This window comes from Pristiophorus japonicus, chromosome 13, assembly GCF_044704955.1.
Source record: "Pristiophorus japonicus isolate sPriJap1 chromosome 13, sPriJap1.hap1, whole genome shotgun sequence".
Lineage (NCBI taxonomy): Eukaryota > Metazoa > Chordata > Chondrichthyes > Pristiophoridae > Pristiophorus > Pristiophorus japonicus.
Window position 1 is genome coordinate 158,328,624 of NC_091989.1, and position 11,580 is coordinate 158,340,203.

At 47.2% G+C, this 11,580-nt stretch overlaps 1 protein-coding gene across 1 annotated transcript in view; it reads right to left on the reverse strand.

Annotated features, from left to right (window-relative positions):
• Nucleotides 1–11,347, reverse strand: part of nfat5b (nuclear factor of activated T cells 5b) — a 218,769-nt gene extending 207,422 nt beyond the window's left edge. The window contains exons 1-2 of the mRNA XM_070898205.1: nt 11,275–11,347; nt 10,905–10,980 (exon numbers count right to left, since the gene is read on the reverse strand). Coding sequence (XP_070754306.1) covers nt 10,905–10,977 — 73 coding nt within the window. The 5' untranslated portion in view covers nt 10,978–10,980; nt 11,275–11,347. The remainder of the gene's footprint in view (nt 1–10,904; nt 10,981–11,274) is intronic.
• Nucleotides 11,348–11,580: the final 233 nt, after the last annotated feature.

An 11,580-nucleotide genomic window follows, 5' to 3' on the forward strand; every position in this document is an offset into this window, starting at 1 on the left:
TCCCGCGACACTCTCTCTCTCTCTCTCTCTCTCTCTCTCCCCCCCACCCCCCGCGACACTCTCTCTCTCTCTCCCCCCGCGACTCTTTCTCTCTCTCTCTCTTCCCCCCCCACCCCCCGCGACACTCTCTCTCTCTCTCTCTCTCTCCCCCCCACCCCCCGCGACACTCTCTCTCTCTCTCCCCCCGCGACTCTTTCTTTCTCTCTCTCTCCCCCCCCCCACCCCCGCGACTCTTTCTCTCTCTCTCTTCCCCCCCCCCCACCCCCCGCGACTCTTTCTCTCTCTCTCTCTTACCCCCCCCCCCAAGCGACTCTTTCTCTCTTCCCCCAACCCCCCCCGACCCTTTCTCTCTCTCTTTCTTCCCCCCCCCGCGACTCTCTCTCTCTCTTCCCCCCCCCCGGCGACTCTCTCTCTCTCTCTCTCTCTCTCTCTTCCCCCCCCCCGCGACTCTCTCTCTCTCTCTCTCTCTCTCTCTCCCACCCCCCGCGACTCTCTCTCTCCCCACCCCCCGCGACTCTCTCTCTCCCCCCCCCCCACCCCTCTCTCTCTCCCCCCCGCGACTCTCTCTCTCCCCCCCAGCCCCCGCGGCTCTCTCTCTCTCTTCCCCCCCCACCCCCCGCGACTCTCTCTCTCCTCCCCCCCCCGCGACTCTCTCTCTCCCCCCCACCCCCCCCGCCTCTCTCTCTTCCCCCCCCCGCGACTCTCTCTCTCCCCCCCACCCCCCCCGCCCACCGCGACTCTCTCTCTTCCCCCCCCCGCGACTCTCTCTTCCTCTTCCCCTGCCCCCCCCGCACTCTCTCTCCTTCCTCCCGCCCCACCCCCGCGACTCTCTCTCCTTCCTCCCCCCCCTCCGCGACCAACCTCAGCGACACTCTTTCTCCCCCCCCCGACCTCCGCAACTCTCTTTCCCACCCCCCAGACCTCCGCAACTCTTTCCCCCACGCGACTCTCTTTCTCCCCCCCCCGCGACTCTCTCTCTCTCTCCCTCCCCTCTTTTCCACCATCCTCCCTCTCTCTCTTTCCCCCATCCTCCCTCCCCCCCTCCTCTTTCCCCCATCCTCCCCCCCCCCCTCCTCTTTCCCCATCCTCCCTCCCCCCCCTCCTCTTTCCCCCATCCTCCCTCCCCCCCCTCCTCTTTCCCCATCCTCCCTCCCCCCCTCCTCTTTCCCCCATCCTCCCTCCCCCCCCTCCTCTTTCCCCCATCCTCCCATCCCTCCCTCCCTCCTCCTTTCCCCCCATCCCCTCTTCCCCATCCTCCCCTCCTCCCTCCCTCCTCCTCTTTCCCCCATCCTCCTTTCCCCCATCCTCCCCCCGCTCTCTCCCTCCTTTCCCCTTCCCCCCCTCCTCCTCTCCCTCCTTCCCCCCTCCCTCCTCTCCCTCCTCTTCTCCCCCCTCCCCTTCACTCCCTTCTCCCCCCTCCTTCACTCCATCTCCCCCCTCCTTCCTCCCCTTCCCCCCTTCTCCCTCTCCTTCCCTCCCTCCTCCTTCCCTCTCCCCTCCTCCCCTTCCCCCTTCCCTTCCCTTTCCCCCCTCCTTCTCCCTTCTCCTCCCTCCCCCTTCTCTTCCCTTCTCCCCCTCTTCCCTTCTCCCCCTTCTCCCCCCTTCCCTTCCCCCCCTCCCCCCTTCCTCCCCCCTTCCTCCCCCCTCCTTTCTCCCCCCCTCCCTTCACTTCCCTTCTCCCCCTCCTTCTCCCCTTCCCCCCTCTCCTTCCCGTCTCCCCACCCCTCCTCCCTCTCCTTCCCTTCTCCCTCCTCCCCCTTCCCTTCTCCCCCCCCCTCCTCCCTCCTTCCCTTCTCCCCTCCTCCCCCTTCCCTTCCCTTCTCCCCTCCTCCCCTTCTCCCCTCCTCTTCTCCCCCCCTCCTTCCTCCCTCCCCCTTCCCTTCTCCCCCCTCCTTCCTCCCCCCTCCCTCCCCCCTTCCTCCCCCCTCTTCCCCCTCCCTTCTCCCCCCTCCCTTCTCCCCCTCCCCTCCCTCCCTCCCCCTCCCCCTCTTTCCCCTCCCTCCTCCCTTCCCTCCTCCTCCTCCTTCCCTTCTCCCCTCACCCCTCCTCCTCCTCCTTCCTTCTCCTCTCCTCCTTCCCTTCTCCCCTCCCTCCTCCTCCTCCTCCTTCCCTTCTCCCCACCCTCCTCCTCCTTCCCTTCTCCCCTCCCTCCTCCTCCTTCCCCTTCTCCCCTCCCTCCTCCTCCTTCCCTTCTCCCCTCCCCCCCTCCTCCTTCCCTTCTCCCCTCCGCTCCCTCCTTCCCTTCTCCCCTCCCCCCATTCGCTCCCTCCTTCCCTTCTCCCCCTCCTTCCCCCCTCCCCTCCTTCCCTTCTCCCCCCTCCCCTTCCCTTCTCCCCCCTCCTTCCTCCCTCCCCTTCCCTTCTCCCCCCTCCTTCCTTTCTCCCCCCTCCTTCCTCCCTCCCCTTCCCTTCTCCCCCCTCCCTCCCCCTTCCCTTCTCCCCCCTCCTCCTTCCCTCCCCCTTCCTCCCTCCCCCTTCCCTTCTCCCCCCTCCTCCTTCCCTCCCCCTTCCCTTCTCCCCCCTCCTCCTTCCCTTCTCCCCCCTCCCCCCTCCTCCTTCCCTTCTCCCCCCTCCTTTCTCCCCCCTACTTCCTCCCTTCTCCCCCCTCCTTCCTCTCTCCCCCTTCCCTTCTCCCCCCTCCTTCCTCCCTTCCCTTCTCCCCCCTCCTTCCTCCCTTCCCTTCTCCCCCTCCTTCCTCCCTCCCCTCCCCCCCCCTCCTTCCTCCCTCCCCTTCTCCCCCTCCTCCTTCCCTTCTCCCCCCTCTCCTCGCCCCTTCTTCTCCTCCTCGCCCCCTCCCTCCATTCTCCCGCACCCCCACTCTCCCCCTCCCTCGCTGTCAGAAACACAGACACTGACAAACAGAGAGTGAGAGACACACAGACAGACAGAAAGATAGAGACACTGACAGAGACACACTGGGGAGGCCATCCCAGCACGCTGTTGGAGGACTCCCGGTGCTGCAGTCGGTAAGTAGAAAATGTTTTATTTATTGATTTTTTATTTTTTTTTATTTTTTATGAATTTTTTTTTGATTGATTTATTGGTTGATTTATTGATGTATTTATCATTTATTATTGATGATGGCTCTTTATTTGTAAAACTGAAGTGTTTAATGTTTGTAAACCCCCCCCCATTCCCTACGCCTGATTTGTAACCTACGCCTGATTTTCTAAGTGTAGACAACGTTTTTCTGAGCGTACAAAAATCTACACTTACGCCATTCTAGTTAGTTTGGAGTATGTTTTCACTGCCTAAACTTTCAAAACGGGCGTAAGTGGCCGGACATACCCACTTTTGAAAAAAAAAATCTGTTCCAAACTGAAACTGTTCTGACTAGAATTAGAGCAAACTAAATGCCGAGAATTGCAATTTCTAAGATATTCCATTCTAAACCAGTTGCTCCAAAAAAACAGGAGCAACTCAGGCCGAAACTTGGCCCCACTATTTCCTTCCACTCTAATGAGATTTCTACCCACAACCAATTTCGTATCCATTCCCAGCATTTACCCCAAAATCACATTAATAAATTGTTGTTTTGAACTTTCTTTTGACATTTTTCTACATATAGATAGATACCTGATGCATGGTATATTCTAACAGTACCTTACACCTCTTAAGAACTTTGGTATATTATTCTACATTAAAGGTGCGATATTATTTCAAGTTGTTCTGTATACTGTAAATAAAATAACCAAGCAATGAAAGGTGGTAAATTGCAGTATTCACTACTTCAATAATCCAAGTAACAAATATATACCATCTGCAATCTGAATGTCCCCTTCAATGCAGTATTGTGTCTGAGATAATCTCCTCAGGACTAGCTTGTACAAGTAAACATGCCCTCGCAACTATTGTATCAATTGCCTACATGAAAAAACTTACTGTTCTATAATGTCTTGTGTCTCTAAATCATCAACAATTAAAGATCTTAAGGGCAAAGGTTTGTGGTTGACTTAAGTTTGGAAATTAATTTACACTGCAGAAAATAATTATTGTCAAGTACAGCTTATATTTAAAAACAAAACTGTGTATGCAGTTTATAGTGAATCTTATTCTTAAATTGAGGTATTCTAGTCCTGGGGAATTGGCCGATTCTGCCATTTTGTGTACCTAGTGTCAGCATTAAGGTTGAACAAAGGACCAAGTTAGATGCTGTCCTACTGCTAGCAGGACAAGAGAGCCCTACCACTTGGAAGTTCACATAGCTCTTCTTTCTGACAGCAACAAAACGCATCTCCCTGCTGGGGCATAATCCAACACCCTCGACTACAAATGTGTAATCCAAGCATAAATGGCACATCTACCAGTCAGAGAAAGTATGTATGGGTTGTGCACGAAGCCGAGGAAACTTCGTGCACAACCCCTGCAGACCAATCTTCAACCCACCCCAAGAGCTACCTGCTGAGGAGACAAGCATTACAGTGCACAATGCCTACAAGGACCTGTTGCTGTAACCTATTACAACACCTCACCCCACAAGCCTTCAGCATGCCTTAACCATGGATGACCTGACCTCATCGCAGAGCATATCTCACCTTAATATAAAGAACTGTATAATGATATATGACCCTCTATGCATTCCCCAGCAAGGACTGTGAAATATGTACTACCACATCTTCAGAGCATGTATACTTCTTGCCTAAAAACAAAAACTATGAACGTATAAATATTGTTTATTAAAAAGTTTTAAAAATATTCAAAAAATGTAATGGATAGCATTGAGCGTAGACAACTATTTATACACAACATCGTACAAAACAGTCCTGGAAACCAGATACAATAGTTCCATCACTATGAGCAAAGTGACAACTAGTTAAATCTCATACTGTAGCTATTTTTAAACATACATCACTTGCTTAATCTTGTTCCCTAACAACCAACCCTTCCCCCTTTGTTACACGTGTTTAGCAAATTTTCTATCTCAAATGTCTGCTACCAGTATCACTTCCAATACCAGTGCATTGAAAGTAGCCATATTACCACCCTGAAGGGTAAAAAGTACAGTTATAAACAGAATTTCTCTCGAACAAAGTAATGCAATGTATGAAATAGTGTAGCAAATAGTATAAACTGACTGGAAGTCAATGATATTTCTAAAGTGGACATATACCAGACACAGACAGGCATTGCACTGGTTGCGATCAACAATTAATGATTTTATGTATCTACTAATATACAATATTCTATAAATGGAGTAACCCTCAAAGTGCTAGACTCTCAAACAGAAGCTATATTTAAATCCCAGTGTTTGAGAATGCTGTGAATTTCCCACACAATCAGGTTTTCAATTGACCATGAAGAAGCCACCCAAGCTGACTTGCAGCAAACTGCAGCACTATTAGCAGTTGGTCTGCAGCTGGACTATGAGGAAACAAGTTGCAATGAAATTGCTGGTTTAATTGTTCACTGTCCATATATGACATCATCCACATGACATTATCATCATAGCATATCTAGGCATTGCAATGTAAGGATGTTATGTTAGAAATTAGGGATACCTAAAAATATACGGTTATGCGAATGAAATTGTGACGTGAATAATACTGTGTTTAAACGATTATATCAGAGCTCGAGACAAGTAAGGGGTTAATATGTATTAGAGCTTGAGACAAGTAAGGGGTTAATGTACAAGTTATGTTTTACTGGAACTACTTAAGTTTAGATTTCCTGGAAAATGAGTATGGGAGAAGAAACTCTAACCTGGGAGGACAGGACGGACAAGATAAGAGGAATTCAGATGGATTGGCCTTGAAAATGTATAAACAAGACATGCGAGAGGAAAATATAGGGCCCCTGGAGGGAAGATCTTCATCTGTAAGTTTAGACAAAGAACTTGACCTGCCAATTAGCCACTTTGTATCAAGAGAGGGAGACAGGCCATAGGCCGAAGAGCCTAATCGGGGCCGGTACCAGCTACTTGTCATGGTCATATGTTTTTGCTATATAATTAGTGTGTTATATTCCGTCCTAAACTCCGATTAAACACAATATATTCACCGTATTGGTTTTCACTCGATCCTGATTATTTGAAGTACCAGAGAGATAAATTAATCTCAACGCATCTTAGCATTGCAGCATTTTGGCAACCCATACGTGCACACTATTGTGCTGCAAGACAGCTCCAAACTCGGTGCTGTCTTTACCAATAGATTCTGCTCATCGAACTTTTATCCCAGATCATCCCATTCCAAAGACAAAATAAATGGTACAATTTCTTCCTGTGAGAAAAGGTGAATGATTTTTAAAAAACTCATAACATGTACTAGTTTCATTTTAACATACTGAGCTTTTTCTCAAAAAAATGATAGCATACATATGCCCCAATAAATGAACTATGATTGCTGCTTAATAAACTTACCATGATTATTCTACAATTAATGAATCTTCATTGTAAAAATCGTCAAGCATTAAGTTTTGAATGTGCACTGGCCAATGTCCACGATGATGCCCATTAATGGGGGTAAATTACCTAAAACAGAATAAGCATACCCCCAACAAACTTCACAGAACATGAATTTCAAGGTTGTAAACTCATCACAGGGTTCCAATGACTGTAAACTTATCATCTGAACTCTTATGAGATTATTACCTTGCAATAAATCCTGGGTAGTCATTGTTTTCTACTTAATTGAATCAAATATTTTCCTTGTATTTACTGTCAATGGTTACAGAGTCGATAAAATACAGAATTGAAAGATACCAAAGATATTGAATTGATACTACGCTGTTGCTGAAATTTATCTGATCAGTCATTTCTCACTTAATAGATGATGGTTAAAGTGCAGATTTTGCTTCTATATTTTAATCATTTCCAATTCATTACAATTTACTCAAAAGTTAACTTGAGGTTGAAGAAAATTCCTGGTCTCAGATCTGTATCTCCCTCTGTAGAACAATGCTCATCTCATAAGTGTTTGAGATTTGTTTTTAAAAGCTAAGTTTTGAAAATATTTTAGCCTCTCCTGTGCACATAATATTTTTATAAATACATTTGTGTGTCAAAAGCCCAGCTGGACATGGAATAAAGGATTAAAGTTGACAGAAATGCTTTCTGCAACATCTTTTCAGCATGTAGATGGACCAAAACTGAACGTAAACATTACGTGAACAGTATTTCAGATTGCTGATTTTTTTTTAGAAATTATTTTCAATTCAAGAAGTTTCAGATAATTTTGCTCATCATCGACAGATTGGCTTACTATATTTCTGAAACCTCCGACTGGGAATTAATCACTTTCAACTAAAAACATGACAGAACAGTTGCTCTCTTACTTTTTGTAAGCAAGCTTCTTATTGACAAGATCTATGGAAGGCTGCACAATAGCCGTGATCACTTGTGATAACTAAGGTATTTGTCAATTACCTCTAGTGTAATCCCACCACCAAACACTTCTTCCCTTCCCCTTTCATCATTCCAAAGAGACCATTCCCTCCGTGACATCCTGGTCCATTCCCCACCCCCAACACCCTCTCCCCTCCCCCATGTCACCTTCCTATGCAAATGCAGGAGATGCAACACCTACATAAGAATATAAGAAATAGGAACAGGAGTAGGCCATTTGATCCCTCGCGCCCGCTCCGCCATTTAATAAAATCATGGCTGATCTAATCATGGATTCAGCTCCACTTCCCTGCCCACATCCCAAAACCCTTTATTCCCTTATCGCTCAAAAATCTGTCGATCTCCGCCTTAAATATATTCAATGACCCAGCCTCCACAGCTCTCTGGGGCAGAGAATACCACAGATTTACAACCCACCAGAGAGAAGAAATTCCTCCTCACCTGTCCTTTTGCCTCCTCCCTTTCCACCATCCAGGGCCCCAAACACTCCTTCCAGGTGAAACAGCGATTTACTTGTACTTCTTTCAATCTATTATACTGTATCATGATGCAGTCTCCTGTACATTCAGTCCGCGTGACCCTGAGCTTCTAGTCGCCTGTCATTTTAATTCTCTGGACCACTCCCACTCTGACCTCTTTGTCCTCAACCTCCTACACTGTTCCAGTGAAGCTCAACGTAAGCTCGGGGAACAGCTCTTTATCTTTCTAGCCTTCCGGACTCAACATTCAGTTCAACAATTTCAGATCATAACCTCTGCTGCCATTTTTTCAGATGGCAGCTGTTGCTGATGATTCTAATATTCCCATGTACACCTCCTATAGACCCATCTTTTGTTTCTTTACTTGTTCCATTACCATCTCCTTTTGCCTTGGACCATCATCCCTTTCATCATTTAATCTCTCCCTGCCTTCCACCCTATCACAGACCTTCCCTTTTGTTTTTTCGCCCTTCGTCTCCCACCCCACCCATCTTTTCCCTGCCTCTGCACTTGCTCAAAACCTATTACAGGTTGAACCTCCCTTATCCAGAACTCCCTTATCCAGAACCCATCATCATCATAGGCACTCCCTCGGAATCGACAAAGACTTGCTTCCACTCCCAAAGTGAGTTCTTTGGTGGCTGAACAGTCCAAAACGAGAGCCACAGACCCTATTACAGGTGGGACAGACATTCATCGAGGGAAGGGGTGGACGGGGCTGGTTTGCTGTGTGCTCCTTCCGCTGCCTGCGCTTGACCTCTTCACATTGAGACTCGAAGAGCTCAACGCCCTCCCGGATGCACTTTCTCCACCTTGGGTGGTCTTTGGCCAGGGTCTCCCAGGTACCAGTAGTGATGTCGCACTTTACCAGGGAGGCCACCCCTCATCCAGAACCATTCTCAGCCACCGGGTGGCACATACACAGAACTCCGACATGAACAAATTGAAGTCCTTCCTCGCTGCCGACTCCCACAATCGCTGGCCTGACCCTGCGATCCACCATCCCCCATGATCTCTCTGCCACACTCCCAGGCCCAAGCCAGCCAGCTCCGCTATCCCCTTGTGCAGTACCTGTACCATCCAATTTAACGTGACCTCGTCCGGAAAAATCCCTTATCCAGAACCGGCCAGGTCCCAAGGGTTCCGGATAAGGGAGGTTCAATCTGTATATCACTAACCTTTTCCAGTTCTGATGAAAGGCCATCGACCTGAAACATTAATTCTGTTCCTTTCGCCATAGATGCTGACTGACCTGCTGAGTATTTCCAGCATTTCCTGATTTTATGCCAATTACATAAGTGCCAGGACTCTATTATTAAAAGAACGATAATTGAAAGAAAGAATAAATCATCACTATTATTTAAGTAGTATTTTCTCATAGTTTTCCCCAAATAATTATTTTGAGGTTGAAACTTCTCATTTAAAAAAACTATCTAAGCTCCTTTGATAGTTCTATTGGTAAAGGCAGTGCGCAACAGAGGCATACAAACCAGAAGGTCACGTATGATTCCCGATCTGTGCTGAGTTAGCTGTTGGAAGCGGGATTGCACTATGGGCACTGCAATTGGCTTTCACATTCCTCCGTTGGGGAAGGAAATATCAGCCAGGCTTCCCACTCATAATTGCCATTCAGTGACCCCTGCTGAAAAGTGCATGTGTTGAATTCAGATGAGGACAGGATCGTAGTCCAGTACAATGACTCCAGAGTCCAATAGCTTAACTCTTACTTTCTAGATTCATACATGACAAATGGCCATTTGATTGAGGTATTTAAGATCTCATGGAATCATGTCCCAACAAGAGTCAATGTATTCAAAAGGAGTTAACAAAAACGGAGCAAACAATCAAAAAAGTCATTTGTCCTTTCTTACTCTCAAACTTGATCACCTGTTGCGGACAGGCAAGCGACTCATTCCAAGCCCACCAATAATACCACTCTGTAACTAGATACTGGCAGACATGCGACAGTGATTCAAAATATTTGTCCTCTAATTTTATTTTCCCACAAGGAAGCACCTGGCCTCATATCACACTTTCCCACAGCAGGTCTGATCAGGGGCTCAGAATGCAGATGACTCCCAGATAAGAATTCACAAGCCCAAATCTGCATTAAACGTATAAAACCCTACATATAACAAAACTCTACACGTACAGAGTTATCACTCTCATCACTGTCCACTCATTTAAACATTTTCTCACAATTTAATGTATAGGGTCCTCCATTTATGACCCTAATATTGCCAAACACACTTCCTGTGTTTGATGTGATATTTTGAAAAGGTTCATACAAAAGTGCAATTAAACACCTAAAAATGTCTGAATCACCCACCACTGAAATCAAGTGGACTTAGGAAGGGTCCACACCTGAAACGTTCATGTATCGGTTCTCTCCATACCTGGCTGACTGAGCGTTTCCAGCATTTTCTATTTTTGTCTCATAACCCACAGCACAGTAGTGTAACCATTATCAACTAAAGATCATAAAGATCTCCCCAAGCTACTGTACAGCCTTTAGGAAACAACAGCAGATAACATGATCTAAGTTTGTACTCAAGATCAAATAAAAGTTTGACGCAGCAAAATCCTAGCTTCCAAATAGATGCACGGATTTTTTTTGTAGCCCAGAGTTAATTCCTCAATAAACACCACCCTTGTCAAACCAACTGTATTTGTAAATACCAAATCCGCCCTACAAATGTTGCTAATTATGGTAGACAGCCTTCAAATGTATCATGGGCCAAACAAACGTTCCCTGACAGGTGGAAGGAAACGTCAATCAAACATATCCCCATCAAGTTAGGTTGCCCGGAGAACGGACCGATTCAATCCAAATAGAAATTAAATATTTATTTTCTCTATAACAATTTTTTTTAAGCATACAGTCGACATACAAGAACTTAAAAATGTTAGAAATGGCATACCTAGTCAATCTAAACGCAGGTGACGTGCATACTGTCAGTTATTTCTCAGTCACGGCCTAGTTAGGTGGGGAAAACCTTGAAAATTCTCTCAGAAAATGTAACGTTCGATTTGACAAATCAACACAAAAAAAATGAATGAAAAGGCGGTTAAACGCCTGCTTACCTTTGGAATACAAACTCTTCGGCGAATTAAGATCCAAATCCGCGCTGAGGAGCGAGATGAAATCAGAGGGCATCACCTGGAAGGGGGAGGAAGAGTCAGGACCCCTCCAGTGGAATTGTTTTTGAAAATTTTCTCCGTTATTATTTTTAATTCCGGTTTAAGTTAAGACCTTGCCTCGTTCAGATCTTCCTTCGCTTCTCAAGGAAAAAAATTTTTAAAAAAAATAAAAGCCACACGCGCGCGAATGAAGTGCGTGTTGCTAACTAAAATGCGTGCATTTGGTCTCCACAGAAGTGGAGGACAGTGTTGCCTGTAGGTACTGTGTATGTGTGCGTGCGCAGCTCTATATGTATGTGCTTGTGTGTCTCACCAGACAAGTGGCGGACCGCTAGCTCCGCTCCGATTTTATTATTTACGCAAACGCTCGGTCCTTGCCAGCCTCACGCGACGCCCCGCCCCGAAACGTAATCGCCGACACACGGGCTTGACGACCGATCGGCGCATGCGCTCGTCGACCGACCAGCGCGCGCCCGCGCACGCGTACTGATTGCCACCCTGCTCCAAGGGATTGGGGGGTTGCGTACGCAGCAATGGGCTCGAGCCGATGAGTTATTACGCAGTGATTAGAAAAACAAGGTTATCAACACTTACAACAGGATGGTTGGAGCTGATTTTT